The following is a 17,726-nucleotide window of genomic DNA, read 5'->3' on the forward strand; positions in this document are numbered from 1 at the left end:
TAAGAGCTATCATGGAAATTCGTTCTTGAAAAACCTCCATTACAAAATTATGGGGCTGCTGATTCAATCCAGATACTGAGATATATAATGCACTAACTGAATTTTATTTCTGCTTGAATTTCTGTAGCATGGACATTCTGCCCCACCAACATGAGACCTTGCCTTTCTTCCTGTCCTGGTACAACCCCCACGCCCACCCCCGTCCCACCACACACACACACACACACACACAATTATAACTATTGACATGGAGAGTTCATATTGGCATTACTTAGGAAAACTGCCATTGTTGTATTTTTATTTGTACAGAATACTATCTGGCTCACAACTATGATGGTGTTTTTTCTGAGAGTCTGAGCCCCAGAAATGTGTTTTATGTCATTTTAAAAGAACGAGAGACAAGTGCTTCTTTGACTTGGTAATATTTATTCAATATTCCTTGAAATTAGCAAGAATCGGAAGAAGCACATATCAATCAAATACAGCCACAAAAAAGTCCTCGTATAAATAAAGATGCACTATGAGAAATACTCGCTATGGAAGGGGCTGATACCCTCTTACATTTACTATCTCTTAGCAACAGACAGTTCCAACGTAAATGTAACTTGCTCACAATTAAAAAGACCTTGACTTTTCAAAGGAAATATAAATCCAATTCTACTGCAATTGCCTCACGAGGCCCTTCCACTTAAGTATATTTTCAAGGCCTAGCTTGATGACTATTACAAAAACAAACTCAAAAGAATGGTTTCCACAGGTTCAACAAAACAGTGCAGAAATAAGTTACTTACCCATGCACAGAATAAGGCAAAGGCTAATTTCATTCAGGTTAGGAATAGTAAAGGTAACTACTTTCTTTTTCACAAAACAGACATTTCAGACTTCTTTTTAAGTCACGGGGATACTGTACTACGCATCATTTTCTACGTGTTTCCTAACTCTACTCAGAAAGCCACACTCACACGTTAACTAGAAACTTCTCCTTGATTAGACTATTTCTGTCACAGCCACAGAAATTAATCTGGGTGTCATGATAGGGTCTACTGTGGAAAGACCACACACTAGTCGAAGCTTAGGTTTTAGAGGGATGAAAGTATATTAAGACGTAGTCTATGGACTCCTCAAATTCCATGTTTAAAATATGTGTTTCAAACTAAAAGCTGCAGAAAATTAGTTCTTACATATTCTACCGAAAACTCTTGAGCAGCTAACATTTTAAATTTCTTAAGCTTTTTATTTTCTTAAAAATATTTCAATGAGTGTAGTATCCCATCTTTTTGAAAAATAATCCAAAAAATGACTACAAATCTTTTGTTTTAATCAGTGTGACCAAAGGTTTGTCATCGGGGCTGTAGTCCTCATAGGCGATGGGGGTCACGTCATACATCGCAGGCCGGGATTTCTTTCCAAACCTAAAAGCACAGGAGAGAGGACTCTAGTTAGGTACAAATTGGATCTCAAGTCCTATGAAAGGCAAATGGTAAGAATAACTTACATTCAGGAGTCAAATGGAACTATAAAAATACCCTAACAGATATATTCTTTAGCAAGAACAGAAATTTAAGACTTCCTCATAGTAACACTGAATGAGTAAAAATATTAGTCTTCAGTGCAGGAGGCAAGAAATGGATTCCACAAAACACAGAGTCCAAATTAAGGTTGAAGCTTGTAGGTTAAATCTTGGCAAAGCAGTCAGGCATGACAGCTCCACAATAGGATTTAAAAGAACATATATTGATTTATCTTTTTCTTCTGAGACCAGTAAGGATGTGGAGAGGCAAGTTTATTTTACATTCACCCTGGAGCTTGGAATGCACAGTGGCAGGGTGGTCTTCCCCAGACCACGGACAGACAGCCTCTCCTATGAGACTCGCTGGAGGGCTGTGAAGGCTCAGTGATCTTCTGAGGCCCCAAGACAAGAAGGGGTGAGGGAGGAAATGACTTCAAATAGGTGTTTGTCCACAAAATGTGCCATCCAGTCCCACTTGCCTATTACTCCCTGACACCCGTGTACACACACGCCATTGTTTCTTCCCTGAGTACAGAGCCATTGTCCCAACAGATTTGTATATTTCAAAATCTCCTTGACAGCAGGGCTGACAAACAGAAGCCCTGGGCGTCAAAATCCAATTTCAGGACTTCCTGAAAAGTCAGAATCAAGATGGTGATGATTACAATTCAGCCAGTTCAGCTTCTGGGTGGTCTCTTCCCACTTAAGACTTCACCTTCCCCCAAAGCCCCTGCAGTGCAGTGGGATTTAAAGGATTGAACCCACTCCCCACACGCCTTTTATAGAAAACAGGTTTTAACTGTTTCGAGTCCACTGTGGCCCATTCAAAAAGAAATTTTAAAGAAGCAAAAATTTTTAAAAGGTGGCGAGGATGAGTACCCTAAGACATAAGGGGCTAATTTACAGTGCCTTACACGTCGTCTCCCTCCATCCTACTTCTTCCTTTGAAGTCTGTCTTCTCACGTACAGAGACGAAAGGCAAAATCGAATGGGAAATGAGAAACACTGCATTTTTATGTGATATTTTATTTTTAAATGTTTTTCTTTCATGTATTCCCGTTCATTCAAGATTTACTGGCCTCCAGGAGCACAAAGGCATAAACCATGCCCGGTGGGTGCCAGACTCATGCAGAGACAAAGAGTTAAAGCATGCTGCCACCGAGAAACCACAGCTATTACTGCAACGTTCAAGTCATCAATAAACTCGTGTCTAAAATGTGAAGACTCACCAAAGGTCTGGGATTCTGTGTGCATAAATGTGTACAGCCTGCTGCGGTCTTTGTGTCTCAATTGAGGGAGGCCTGCATAATCTGAGACTCAGAAAAGGGGCACCAGTGTAAAAGCCAACTTTTACTCAGCCAGTGTTAAGCGAAAGGGTCTTAACACTTTCTCCCAAGTCTGAAAACTTCAGAGAGTACCTAAGGTACAAATATTTGGACAATGTATTTCTCCTAAAATAGCCAGCTACAATGGTAATAATATACCACCAATAATATTAATTTTAATTGTATATTTTTGAAGCTATGGAAAAGTATAATGTGGACCAGGGGTCCACTACACTACACTACAGCCTGCAAGCCAGTTGCAGTCTGTATGGCCCACAAAGTGTAGCATTTTACAATCCCAGATAAGGCCACAGTCCCTCTCCCCAAAGGATTTAGTATGGTATTGGCCACGTTAACCATCGTGGAAGCACTAACAGAGTCATGGGAATAGTAGTATCTGTGTGACAGGCATCTAAATATCATATTTGGTGATAAGTCTTATGTACATTATTTCACTAAAAAACAAACAAAAAAATTCCACAACTACTTATAAGGCAGATCATAGAGTGCACATTCTTCTAGTTCATATTCCCCTGAAAGCCAAAAGCTAAAACAATGCCACAAAGAATGTCAGATGGGTCTGACCTTGAAAAAGGCCCACATTGGGAGGTGGCATTTGAGAGAAAGTGACTGTTTCCTCTTGTAGCCCTCCTTTCTTTTTATTTTCTGGGATCAGGCACTTACAGCTGGTGGAGCAGCGAGCTATCAGGTGTGACCAGAACTTGGAGAGTCACGTCATCGCTCCCACCAGCCAGTCAGTTATAATTTCTCTCCAACCTAATGGTAAGCAAAGCAGCTACAGAGCTGATGATTTGTAGGATAAGGGGTTATTTCTCAACCCAGCATTAGCACCAACTGATTGCTGACATCTCAGTCACCACACACTTCCTCAGTCGCTCTTAAATGTCACAGGTGACCCACTCAGTTTTCGTCTTGTGTGGTTGTTAAGCTGCAGTCATTCTTATCCAATGACATGTCCAGACTAGCAACGGAAGACAGGCTACTGCTGAAGACTAAGGGGAAAATAATATCACAAGCATTGTGTTTTGTCAGCGCTTTCTATGGTTTCCAGGAAAAAAAGAGCAAAAAGGGTCCACCAGCCAGAGACCCAGCTTGGGCCTCCAGAGGGCCATGCTGTAGAAACCACAGGTTGTAACTACATAAGGCTTCAGATTGGAATGTTCCCAGAGATGGGGTAGGTACTATTTTGACTTCAATGGCTTTATTTGCAGTCACTGGTGCATGGAGGAGCTTGTTGGTTAGGAATTCTGCAATAAATATTTTTTTTTAATAAAAATTGGCACCAGGTTTAATAATAAGAACCAGGTTTGTAAATGCTTTCAAGTTTATCCTTTCCTTCCAAGAATATTCGGTAAATATCTTTCCAGGGGGCTCTATAATCAGGAAACCCAGAGGGATCTGTTTTAAACTATTCTGAGGCCAAAATAAAATATTCTTCCTCTTGACTGCAAACACATCTTACTTAGCTAGGAGTCCTCTCGCAGTGGAAGAATCCAATTTCTTGGGTCTCCCAGTACACCCCAGTATAAAGAGGTGACATCTGCTCCTTCCTGGTGAACTGAATCCCTCTGGGAACTCTTGTACAACTGAACTTGTCTATTCCCTCCTTTTCACATTTTCTGTGTGTCACCCAATGATTTCAGGACACTGCAAAGACTCCTGAAGGCTGGTACCATCCACCAAGCTAGTGTCTGGAATGAATCTCTCGCTTAGAAGATGAAGGCATCTTCCGTTAACCGTTAACCAAGATCATCCATCCATTTCAGACCAAAGTTTAGCAAGACCTCAAATTTTAGTAAGGTCTGCTATGTACCAGGACCCACTGGAGATAAAGTAAGTAAGTAAGTAAGTAAGTAAGTAAGTAAATAAATAAATAAATAAACCTCTGTTTTTATGCACAAGCTAGTGGGAAAATTAGTCAAATAAACAATTAAGATGGGATTTGCAGGGATCGATCTCAGGGCTTCCTGGAAGCTGTGTTGTCCAGTTGACTCTTAATGGAAGGAGCAAATGACAGGCAGCTATGCAGGGCTTGATATGGGGAGGAATGAACCCTTTTTTCCTCATAGTTGTAGTAGTCAGGCTCAGGCTCTTGCAAGTCCCACTAAGAAGTTGTCCTTGCTGGCCCGAGGCATGGGCAGATGCTCTGTCTCTCAATTCCTCTCTTCCACTGGCTCCTCTACCTGAAAGCTGGGGACTGGCTTCTGTTTCCATTGATGTGGCAACATTTCTGTAAGATCTAAGTGTTGGGTTTCGAGTTTCCTTTTGAAGAAAGCAAACTTTCTGAACTTCTGAGCTTCTTTGCCATTCAGACAGAATTTGGATCTGCTTGTATCAAAACCAATATCAATATACGATGGCCCAATCAAAGCAGCTGAGAGTACCCTTGAGCTCTAATCTTAAGACACCAAGTTCAGCCCACTTGTTACTGTAGCATGCTAACTTTCTGAATTGTATGAGTTAGCTTGTTTTGCCAATGAAAACACACAATATCATTATTTTTGTAATAAATATTTTTTTGCAAAAGTCAACAACATGTTAGATTAGCTACTTTTTTTTAATATTACAATAGATTTGGAGAGGTAAATATGGTGTTATCTGTTTGCACAATCATTTATTAAGTTAACTTGATTGCCATAACTTCTTGGAAGGAAGGGAACTGTATTGTGGAAGGTTAAATCATCTAAAATCCAGAGTCAGATAATGGAATAATTGGGCTCAATAAAATATCTCAGACACCTGAACTCACATTCTTTCTGTGATAGCACACCAAATCCTTGTCCCTTTCTGAGTCTTTCCTCCAGCAAAGGACACTGTTTTATATACCGTATTTTCCGGCGTATAAGACGACCCCCTAATTGTACAGTTAAAACATAGGTTGAGGCCTATATTGGCTGTATAAGACTACTCCCCACTTCCGAGGCAATACCAGTTCTTTTTTTAATAGACCGCCTCTCTGTTCTAGTAAAAAGTCTGCTCAGATTGGCCAGAGTCAGAGAGGCGGTCTATTAAAAAAAGAACTGGTGTTGCCTTGGAAGTGGGGGGTAGTCTTATACAGCGAATATAGGCCTAAACCTATGTTTTAACTGTACAATTAGGGGGTCGTCTTATATGCCAGAAAATACGGTAATATAAACTCTATTTTTAGAAATAATTTATTTTTCAATTACATTTGACACCCATATTATATTAGTTCCAGATGTACAACCCAGTGACTAAATCCTATATAATGAAAGGGAAATATGCAAATTGATCCTAACGGCAGAACAACTAGGAATGACTGATCACTATGATATGCACTGACCACTGGGGGGTAGATGCTCAATGCAGGAGCTGACCCCCTGGTGGTTAGTGCACTTCCACATGGGGAACGCCACTCAACCAGAAGCCAGCTCATGGCTGGCAAGCACAGCAGTGGTGGTGGGAGTCTCTCCTGCCTCCAGGGCAGTGCTAAGGATTTCTGACTAACAGTGCGGGGAGCGGGCCTAAGCCATTAATCAGATATGACATCCCCCAAAGGCTCCCAGGCTGCCAGAGGGATGTCTGACTGCCACCTTATGTCTGATTCCCCAGGGAGCAGGCCTGACAGGTGGACATCTCCCAAGGGATCCAGGACTGCAAGAAGGCGCAAATCAAGTTGAAAGACCCTGCCCCTCTGTGCATGAATTTTTATGCACTGGGCCTGTAGTATTATATAACGTATTAAGTTATCATTCTGAAAAGTCTAGTATCCATCAGACACTATACATAATTATTATAATATTAGTGACTATATTCCTTGTGCTGTACTTTATATCCCTATGACTATTCTATAACTACCAATTTATATTTATTTTTTTTTCCTTCACCTTTTTTCACCCTTCTCCATCTGGCAACTGTCAAAATTTTCTCTGTATCTGTGAGTCTGTTTATCTTATGCTTGCTTATTTATTTTGTGTTTTTTTTTTAGATTCAATTGTTGATAGATTTGTTTTTATTGCCATTTTGTTATTCATATTATTACCTTTTTTCCTTCTTCTTTTTAAAGGAAACCCTTTAACACTTTATGAATATGGGTTTGGTGGTGATGAACTCCTTTAGCTTTGTCTGAGAAGCTCTTTATCTGCTTTTAATTCTAAATGATAGCATTGTTTGGGTACAGTTATCTTGGTAGTAGGTTCTTGCTTTTCATCACTTTGAATAGTTCTTGCCAATCCCATATAGCCTGCAAATTTTTTATTGCGAAATTAGCTGACCTCATGGGACCTCCCTTGTAGGTAACTAACTGCTGCTTTTAATATTCTCTCTCTCTTTTTTTTAACCTTTAGCATTTAAATTTTATGTATTTTGGTGTTGGCCTCTTTGGGTTCATCTTGTTTGTGACTCCCTATGCTTCCTAGCCTTGTATGTCTAGTTCCCTCAGCAGGTAAGGAAAGTTTTCCATCATTATCATATTTTTTCCACATGGGCTTCCCAGCAGCAAATGATAGCTGTTAGCCATTTTTAAAGTTATCAAATGGAATAATTTATATCTATGCTGATTGTTTGGAGAGTAATATAGCTAAGGACACTCCAAATATAAATCATCTAAAATTTTTCATTCAGCGATTAAGAATCAGATATTTATCCCACAGAGAAACACAAATTGATAAAATCAGAAACCCAGCAACCAATGAAAAGGGGTTTGCTTATAAAGCAGTCTTATTATCAACCCCCAACAACATCCAATAGGTTCAATAGTACCCTGAACCTAGGTTTATTCTGTGAAACCCTCTTTGTGGGTGTAAAGTCCTATGTACAATATAACCCTGGTCCCAAGAGTGCACATGTGAAAGCAGCCTGTCCCTTTCCCCTCCTGCTGTCCCTGCAACAGCCCACCTGGCGTGCCGTATGGAGGCGATGGCGTTGCTGAACTCGCTGTCGATGCTGCGGCAGTTGTAGAACTCCTCATAGGCCGGCCTGGAAGAGCCCTGGTACTCGATGCGGCTGATGCGGCAAATCCCCACAATCAGGATGATCAGCATCAGGATGAAGGCAACGCACAGGGCCCCGATGATGATGTAGAGGGAGTGCCGGGGCATGTTGGTAAGACTCTCTGCCATGTGCCCAGACTTCCACTGGAGGTCTGAAACAGAGTCGATGGTCAGAAATACAAGCAGTGTAGGCAGCTCATCAGGCCTGGGACAACGTGCCAAGCACATAACCCTGTACAGTTGTCTTTCCACTGTCCTGGCCTTCTGGTTGTGCACACCCTGTGTGCACACAGTTAATATGATGTGTAAACTCTTTGTGTGGTTATGCATCAACCATAAGATTTCACAACCCATGTGGCCCTGTTACAGCAATCAGATCTGAGCCCTCCACCAAGTTGGAGCAGAAAGTGGTACTGGCTGCCTTTGTGTTGATGCTAAATGGGTGTTAGAGCAGACTCTGTGAGTGTTGGACTCCAGCCTACAACTGAATTTTTTTAGAGAATGTCAAAATACTTGGAAATCAAGTGAGTCTCACTTCTGTTTCAGCCAGAAAAATGAGTTGTCTCTCTCAATGTGCACCAGGTAATGCCAAATGCAATGACTGCCGTTTTCTGGATTGAATCTTGGTTCAAATTTCACAAAACACATTCTCTCTTCCATTATGACCATTTGTTTGCAGTGATTTCTGCACGTTGTCCCAAGCCTGATGAGCTGCTTGTATTCCTGACCATCGGCTCTGTTTCCCAAAACTCTGAGTTCCAAGATGATTGGACTTTTAGGAAAACTCAAAATTTCTCCTAAAACCTCTGCTTCCTTCTGCCTCACCCTGTGTTTTTCCCACCTTTACCTTCATCTAATGCTTCTCTGATAAGTGAATGTGGCTGCTTTGCACACTAATCAAGTTTAGAGCCAGGTTGGATCTGAATAAATCCAACGCTTGGTCTGAGGGGCAGCAAATTTATCTGCACCAGGTGGCTGCAGCTGCTGACTCCTGGTCCAGGAGTGTTCCTCATAAGTCATTGCTTTGCTGCATCCTGGGAGTCCCACTGCATGAATCATTTACTATAATGGCTACAGTGTGGCTGGGGAAGAATTGCACACCAGCACATGCTGCATGGGATGGTCTCAGCAGCCCCAGCAGGTGCATGACCAGGAATGTATGCACACGAACTGTCCAGGAAAAATGTCACACATATGGGCCTGAGGGATAATTTGTGTTTTGGTTTAAATTCAATTTGTTTGAGGTTTTGTATTTTCCAAACTGATTTCACATTTAACATTTTCACTAATTGAATGCATAAATCCAAGAGAACCTATTCTCCAATTTCTCACCTGCAGAAAGAATATCAGTAATCCAATAGTTTGACCACAGATTCAACTGTTCAAGGTCTATTATTGTGTAACTGTCAGCCAGCAAGGTTGACTGTAATTCTAACTGTATGAACCTTATAGCTTCTACACAGATGATACAAAACACCAAGTAAAAACTAATAGGAATTCTGATTTTTAGACCTTGATTCTAGAAATGGAAACATTTTATAAAAATACATACACCCCCCAAAAAAACTGTGATCAGTTCCAAGGTTGTAAGAATAAATTGCAGTAACATTTTACCAGGGTTGTTTGTTAATTTCAATAATTTAGGGTTTGTATTTGCCTCAGAATATATACAGAACACCAGTTATTTGAATGGTCCTTTTCAGGTAATTCTGGATCAATTTTGTTGATCATTTTGATACATCTGTATGTTCTACTTGATTACTGCTTCTTATTACTTATAGAGGGGGGGGGAACAGATAGTATATCTAATGGGGCAAATTTCTAAGCAACTTTCATTATTAGGGTAAACACTGGCCCACAGGAGGTAGCCATGGAAATGGAACCACTAAAATATTATTAATTTGCATGTAAATTCTATTGAGGTAGCAGGATCTCTAGTGAAGGCTCCTGGAAGGATTGATTCCATTTCACGTGCAGTGCCCTTCACTGAGGTCTCAGATATCAGGATGTGCATGAACTGAAACTGAGATGTGTCTGCTGAGAAGAAGAGACTTGTGTTAAAATCCAAGGAAAGAGAGCTTCAGGCATAAGGAACATGCCAAGACCCTGAAGACAGGAATAAATCTGATCTGCTCATATGGGCCTGCGGGATAATTTGTGTTTATCAAAGTAAGAGAAAGCAGGACAATGTGGCTGAAGCAGAGTGAGTAAGAAAGGGAAGTGGATGGTATGGCCTCCAGAGGCAGAGGTCAGGCCGATGGAGGCTCATTTACTGCCTTCAACAACTCAGTAGCTCTCCAGACCACATAGTTGTGTGAGCTTCGGTCTTTCTGTTCTGTGTGTATCTGAGCTTTCCTGTTGAGATCTACTAACCTGAACTTGTACCATTTAGGCACCCTCTTCATGGATTCTGGCCACTTCAGAAGCTCAGAGATGCTCAGGGTTATTAAGAAACCTCTGTGATCCATGGCTCACACAGGACTGGGGGTCTCTTAGACCTTCCCTGTCCACTGACAGGCCAGATTCTGCTTGCACACCTGGTCCTTGGATTCCTCCATTTGATTCAGATCCAAACTCTAGAGCAGGAGTGGGGAATGTCCAGTCGTGAGCCTTATAAGGTCCACAAAATCATCCTGTCTAGCCCTGGCAAGGCATTAGGAGTGAGTTAATTAAATGCTTGACCAAATATAGCAGGCTAGTTTTTAAGCTGATAATTTTGCATGCCCTGTGAATGATATTAAAACTAGCCAAATGGCCCTGGACAGGAAAAAGGCTCTCCACCCCTGTTCTAGACACTGTACACCAGTTCCAGCTATATGTCATCACAAACCTCCCACACATGTTCTCCACTGTTACACTCAGGTCAAGGTGACGTACCCAACACTGGGACCCACAGAGCTAATTTATGATAACATTTATTTAACACATTGGGTAAATGCGGTGATGCAAATGAGATCAAGTGGAAAGTGTTCTTCTAGGCAAATGAACAGCCCCAGTGTGGACAAAGATGTATGATGTGCCCCAACACCTTCGGCTGCTCATGGTGGCCCATGCCCTGCAGGTGCATTGGCTAAAAAGACAATTGCAAAGGTCCATCTTCCCAGGAATAGCTCATCGCATAAGAGCTAAACAGTATAGAATTAAAGAGAAAGAGCAGCTAGCATTTATTTACTGCTTATTGCATAGCAGAAATATGCACACATTTGCCTCCTTTAGTCTTCACACCAACCTTACTATAACCATTTTACAAATGAGAGAAACAAGGCTCCCCAGGATAAATGTGTCTGGATGGGTCACATAGCTAGAATATAGTAAAGCCAACTTTTCTCCCTTTATTATTTGTGCATGTTTTGCTAATATCATCATCACTGGGAGGAATTTAGATTTTTAGATTTTTTTGTAATCATAAGATAAGATTGTACTTCAAAACTTCTTGAGGGTGTCCCATGTGTTCCTGACTTCTTATTCATACTTTACTATGTATTTATCTTTACAATTAAAATTTTAAAGTTATAAATAGATGTTGTTCTGAGAAATGTGTCATTTCATACAATTATCAAATTTCAGAACAAAAAGTGGTCCCATTTTATGGATGAGTACACTGAGGCTCAGCACAACCAAATAAAGCCACACAATGAGTAAATGGCCAGATGAGAAGCAAGGCCCTATTGGCCCAGGTCTGTAATCCCTTCCACCAAAGATCCCAGCAGAGTGGACTTAATATCCTATACCAATATTAGTTTTAGCATCCTACCCAAATCATAGCACTCAGCATTTTTACTATTGGAATCTCTTTCTGTCTCTTTCTTCAAGAAGAGAGTATTTATGATGTTCAACAAGGACAGTTGGTCTTAAAACCATTCTGTTTGGGAGAATTTGAGAAAGTTGAGGGAGAGGCTTAAAAATAATTACCTTCTTTCCCTCTCAAGCTCTGAGCCAAGAGTAAAGACAAAGAGTGAGCAGATAAGAGCCCAAAGGGTACTTCACTATTGGTCAAGTTGATGGAGAATGTGGTCCACACTTGTGAATAACAAAGCTTCCTAACATGGACCAACCCCCACCTTAGACACATGCTAAGAATTAGCCATCCAGCCACAGGCCATGTGGACCACCAGTGAGGGGGCTATTCTTAGAACAGTAATAGCATGGAGGACTACAGGCAGCAGAAGGGCCTGCTCAGAAGAAAGACAGACAGACAGGCACAGAGGCACAGACAGGAATCCCTGTAAGTATTTGCCCCCTTCCAACTCACATAGCAGGTAAGCTAACTTTACATGATGATGAGTAGGCCAGGGGGTGAAAGGCCCCAGGAGGGAGCTTTTATGAAAGGTTCAACCCCCTTGACCCATTTAAATAAGAATAAAGGCAGCTTTCAAAGTTGAATTTTTAGCAGTTTACAAACTAATGGAAATCCCAATGCCTTGTCAGTTCTCACTTTCACCCCAGTCCTAGTAGACATGGTATTTTAATGCAAAAAAAAACACAACACCATGATGTGACATTTTCAAACTTCTGATAGTTCATCTTTAGAGAACACTTGGCTCTAAGCAGCTCAAAATGTTTTTCAGATTTTCTTTTCCACTCATCCTCACTGGATTTTTTTTTTTTTTCTCCAGGCAACTGATGGAACCTAATATGTTTGAAGACATACATGCAAAGTGAATTTACAGTTGGTGTTTTCTTTTTTCACATTTTCAACACGGAGCCTCTGTTTTGTGCTGTGATTCTAACGCGTCTCTGTTGAGCGCATTTTTGGCTGTAGTAGCAACAGTGAACTCTGGATGACATCTGCACATTCTCATCCCGTGGAAGGGCTGCCTTCAGACTCAGGAAGGAGTGGGAGCAGCAGCATGCGGGGGGAGAGGGGGGCAAAAGTGTGACACTGAGATGTGGGAGGCATGGCGACTCAGGCAGCACTGCCTCTGAGAGTGACCTGGCTGGGCACGGCCACATCCCTTTCTTGGTGAAATAAAACTGGAGGTCTGAATATAATAGCTGGGAGGCAGAAAAACTTACGGATTTCACAGTTTGCTCCCACCCAGCCATGGGGGCAGTGGCAGGTATAACCATTGGGCTGGTCCAGGCAGGTGCCGGCATGATGGCAGGGGTTACTATCGCATTCATTTATGTCGATGTCACACTCTTCGCCTGAGGAGATAAAGAGAAGTAGCTGTGAGACGATCAGCTGCATCACCCATCGCTTCTCTAGCAAAGCAAAGCTCCGGATGTGAGCCCAGGGTTCATGATCTCCAGCAATGGAGCCCAACTGCTGTTGGTATAAAGTGCAGAACTCTCCCAAATTCTGGTCAGGGGATCTTTGACTTAAATAAACTTCTTTTAAAAGCACAAAAATAGCCTTGGTAAAAAAAAGACTTTTCTTTAATCTACTGAACTAGTTAACTAAAGCTGATTCCCGTGTCTGAACAAATTTTCCAAAGTTTATTGGGAAAGCAAATTTGGGTTCCTGATTTCATTAAAGAACTCTATTTTGTATTTAGTCAGCTGAATCTTCTTATTTTTCTGAAACTGCAGATAGTTGAAAACTCAAAGTTTATGGTTGTTTTGTCGCCAAGTGTTTGAGCATGAGTCAGGACATCTGACTATTTTCTGTATTCTTGTAGATCACAGCTGTGTGCCTAGATTGAGTCAATTATGAAAATTTAGCCCAGTTTCCAAATTCCTGGGTATGTTCCTGGGATGGACCAAAATGCTCAGGGAGGGCATTAGCCACAAGGGGTGACAATTGTGAAATCCTGGTTGACTTAAGTTCAACATAATCTTCTATGAGCAATGATGGCCCAAAGGAAATTCACATCCACTCTAGTCTGTCCTTACTCCATAATGAAAACTGTGCCCTGGTGTCTTGACCCCACCTAGACCCAACATTTGCCCCCCTCAGGGAGTGCCTGGTTTAAACTTATAAACCAGAACATGGGAAGATGTCACTGTGATTCAAACATCAATTTACAGGCAATAGCTTGTTTTAGCAGTTATAGGAATAAAACTATCTTCCTGTGAATTAAAGCCATAGGATGAGTCAATACCAACTGGGTGTGCTTATGAAATTTAAAGGTATCTCATCAAAGCTAAATAAAAGAGGACAGTTCAAATTGAGGCACTCTCTCTTAAAAGTTTGAAAATAAGAAAAAAAATTGTTTTGATATACTCCTCCAATTGTTTAGATAAATGTAAAAAAGCTCCTCCTAGCATTGTGATAGTCGTAGAATAAAGAAAATGAGCAAAATCAATATTTTGTCCATTTTCAAAAGGCAATATTTCAGTGTACACTTGGCTAATTACTTCCAGGCTGACTTAATTAGCAATGAAGTGCTTTTCTGTCTGCTATTGGTTTACCTCTCATTTATAAAACCACCATATGTCACCCACAGCCACTTTAGAGGAGGAATCTCACACTAAAATATTTCACATCTGTTTCATTTCACACTCTTTTCATACCTAGCATCTGACTCTTTCATTTTTAAAGTGGAATCTGTCCAACAAAACATTTACTACTTCTAGATCCTACTAAGTTGCCTATAATTCAGTAGTGTCTAAGCTGAGTTTGTTTCCTGCAGTAAATATAGTCATTTACATCAATAGAAAAGACATAAAATTGATTTCCTCTTACTAACCTATTCCAAGGGTTTTCTTTCTATTAATGGGGCAATTGCTCTAAGTGAGAAGGATATAGACTAAACAGTTACAACCAAGCATTATAAGGTAGACTAGTTGAAGGAGCATAAATAAGGATGTACTACAAAATATTAAAAGGATGAAATAAAAAAACCTTGACAAATATATGCATCAGTGCTATTTTCCAACCATTTAGGAAGACAAGCTTAATTGAGGTATCTATTCAACAACAGCTTTCTTTAGCTGACAATGGGAATACTGCATGATTCTGAAATAAGATGTCCCATGATCTTTGCAACAATAGCAGCAGAAACGACCTAACTTCTCCCTATTAATTCCTTAAAGCAGTGGTTCTTAACTTTCCTAATGCTGTAACCCTTTAATACAGTTCCTCATGTTGTGGTGTCCCCCAACCATAAAATTATTTTTGTTGCTACTTCATTATGAATGAATTTATGAAACATAATGTAAATATCTGAGTTTTCCGATGGTCTTAGTGGACCCTGCTAAAAACACTGCTATTGAAGGGTTGCAGCATTAGGAAGGTCGAGAACCACTGCCTTACAGTACAGGTAGTCCCAGGATTGTATGTCCAATCCAGGACTGGGAGTCCCTGAGCTTCACCAGGGAGGTAAATGCCAAATTCAGGATCCAGAGCCACCTTAATATGTGTATTGGTTCTTAGATCTTTCAGGGTCTCTAAAATAGTCAGGAGAAATCCAAAACCCCTAGATTTGTCTATTCTAGGGACTCAATAGATTGGATTTGGTAGGTATAGAGAATGGAGAAAATAGGATGAATTCTTTCTACAGATACTTGTCAAATATAAAAAACCCAGAAAGAATCCCGAACCTATTCCAGTCTGACTTCCATCACCACAGAGTTCTTAGATTAGATGACATTAGTTAATAATATAAACTTCATGCCAGGCAAAGGCCCAAAGAGCTAGCAGCTATTTCCACACATGTGTGCTCTGGGAGAATCCTGGAGTGATGCATTGTGCTCAGAGACCTGTAGATTTACTCTATTGGCCTATTTCACAGTCTAACACTCCTATGCTTCTGGTTGAGTCAGTTATACCCCAGCTGGCTCTCTGATGCCTTCAGTGAGTCACATGCTGGTGGAAGGAATATGGAATGACTCTGATGATGGAGCCAGTCAAGAAAAATGTCAACCAGAAGACTCCCAAAGAGGACTGCTTTTTTCTGCCTTACTGAGCTCATGTTTACTGCCCATCAGTCATATGTGAGGTATTTGAAGAATTATTATGAATGATGAAGAGCAAGTTTGAGTTCATTTGCATTTTCCCATATTGAGAGTATTATGTGTTTTTATGCATTTCAACACCCCACCATTCTAGCTCCAAGCAATGTATATTCTAGCATATTTTATTAGAAAAGTTCTTAGTATGTCATCATTTTTTACTCATATTTGACTTAATAAATCTTTATGCTTTTGCAGTCTTGAGCCAATAACTTTTTCATTGACTTGCTTACTTTAAAAAAATTGAGTTGGAGAAAAATCAATTACTTTTAAATCGCTGTTGTGCACGAATAACAGTTGTAAAGAGAATACAAAATGAAGTTTCTACTTGACTAAGGATGGAAATCAGAGTCTGAAACTTAAATCTTTTCAATTGATTTTCAATCTACTACTTTCTAAAAGGCAATATGTAATGTAAGAATCAAATTTTGTAGTATTTATGCAAGTTTACAAGGGTATTGTTTAATTTTCTATGCTTTCCTCAGATAAATTAAAATTTCAAAAAGATTTAAAAAATTAAAACTCACTGCTATTAATAAATTCTTGGGCTAACAAAGCCCACATTGAATGATATCAATGACAATAATTATAATTGTAATACCTACTATTAAATATATGACTACTACATGCCCCTCACTGGGCTAAAGGCTTTAACTATGCCTTCATACTTGACAAACATTTTATTCCAGATGAAGTGGATCTAAAAAAAGTATTTGGAACTTCTACCATGATGGAAAAACTGGAACCTGTTTTGACCTCCCACTATAAAAAATTAGACAAGTGGATGAAATATGTATTTTTAAAAAACAATTTTAAGACATTGGACAACAGGCAGAGTATGACCGTGACTCTGCCTGAAAGAAGGAAACGAAACAGCTGAGTACCGCCAGCATCCTGGCTTTCTGCCTGGACCCAATTTAGAGCACAATAGTTTCACTGAGCTGCAGAGAACTGGATTTGGTGGGGGCCAAGATAGCTGTAATATGCAGGACAGAGTAACCCAAAAGATAGAGCCACTCAGAAAAAGAGCATCAGAAATATGCGTGTCCCTTGAGTTTGTTACTGAATGTTGTATATGAGTCAATGGAACTCCACTGGTCTACAAACAAGATGAAGGACGAACAAATCCTAAAGCTAACAGAGGACTGGGAGGGATTCAAACTTTCACAAGTCTGAGTGCAGGTATTTTATTGACCAGCCAGTATATTTGCCTTAGCAGTAAGGTAGGACTATCCCCTAAGTAACAGCCCATCCTCCAAAATGTAAAAATAAACATTGAAAGGATCAGTCAGGTTGCCAAGTAACTTACCTACCTGCCACCAAAAAAAGGCAGCTCTCTGATAAGAAAGACAATAAATCCCATCACTCAGCAGCTTAACTAACAATGGCCAGCATTCAACTAAAATTATTAAACATGCAAAGAAGCAGATATATGGAACCCATAACCAGAAGAAAAAATCAGTTCGAAAGGAAGAGTTCCAGAAGTAAGAGATGATGATGATGAGTAAACAGGAATTTCCTCAAAATTTAAATGAAAACATGAAAGAAATAAGGGTAAAAATGGAAGTTATAAAAAACTGGATGGAATTTATAGATATAAAAAATACAATATCAAATTAAAAACAAAATAATATAGAGTGATAGTAATAGATTAGATGCTGCAGAGTAGGAGATTTGTAAACTTGAAAACAGAGCAACAAAAGCTAGAAAAACTAAAGCTCAGGTGAAAAATTAATAGAAACTCAGTGACCTGGTGTACAACCTTTAGTAGTCTAACACAGATGTAGTAAGAGTCTAAGGAAAGGGAGAAAGAGGCATAACAATAATATTTGGTGGAATAGTGGCTACACATTTTCCAAATTTGAAGAAAACTATAAAACCAGATCCAAGAAGTGCAAAAAACCCCAAGCAGGATAAATATGAACGAAATCACATCAAGGCACATCATAATCAATTTGCTAAAAGCCAGCAGCAAAGGAAAAATTTTAAAAACAGTCAGAGTAATGGGAAAAAAAGATGGAA

At 40.0% G+C, this 17,726-nt stretch overlaps 1 protein-coding gene across 1 annotated transcript in view; it reads right to left on the reverse strand.

Moving 5' to 3' along the window:
* Nucleotides 1-410: 410 nt before the first annotated feature.
* Nucleotides 411-17,726, reverse strand: part of DNER (delta/notch like EGF repeat containing) — a 220,306-nt gene continuing 202,990 nt past the window's right edge. Inside the window, exons 11-13 of the mRNA XM_036421970.2 lie at nucleotides 12,825-12,956; nucleotides 7,714-7,960; nucleotides 411-1,412 (exon numbers count right to left, since the gene is read on the reverse strand). Coding sequence (XP_036277863.1) covers nucleotides 1,301-1,412; nucleotides 7,714-7,960; nucleotides 12,825-12,956 — 491 coding nt within the window. The 3' untranslated portion in view covers nucleotides 411-1,300. The remainder of the gene's footprint in view (nucleotides 1,413-7,713; nucleotides 7,961-12,824; nucleotides 12,957-17,726) is intronic.

Source organism: Pipistrellus kuhlii, unplaced genomic scaffold, assembly GCF_014108245.1.
Source record: "Pipistrellus kuhlii isolate mPipKuh1 unplaced genomic scaffold, mPipKuh1.p scaffold_m20_p_7, whole genome shotgun sequence".
Taxonomy (NCBI): domain Eukaryota; kingdom Metazoa; phylum Chordata; class Mammalia; order Chiroptera; family Vespertilionidae; genus Pipistrellus; species Pipistrellus kuhlii.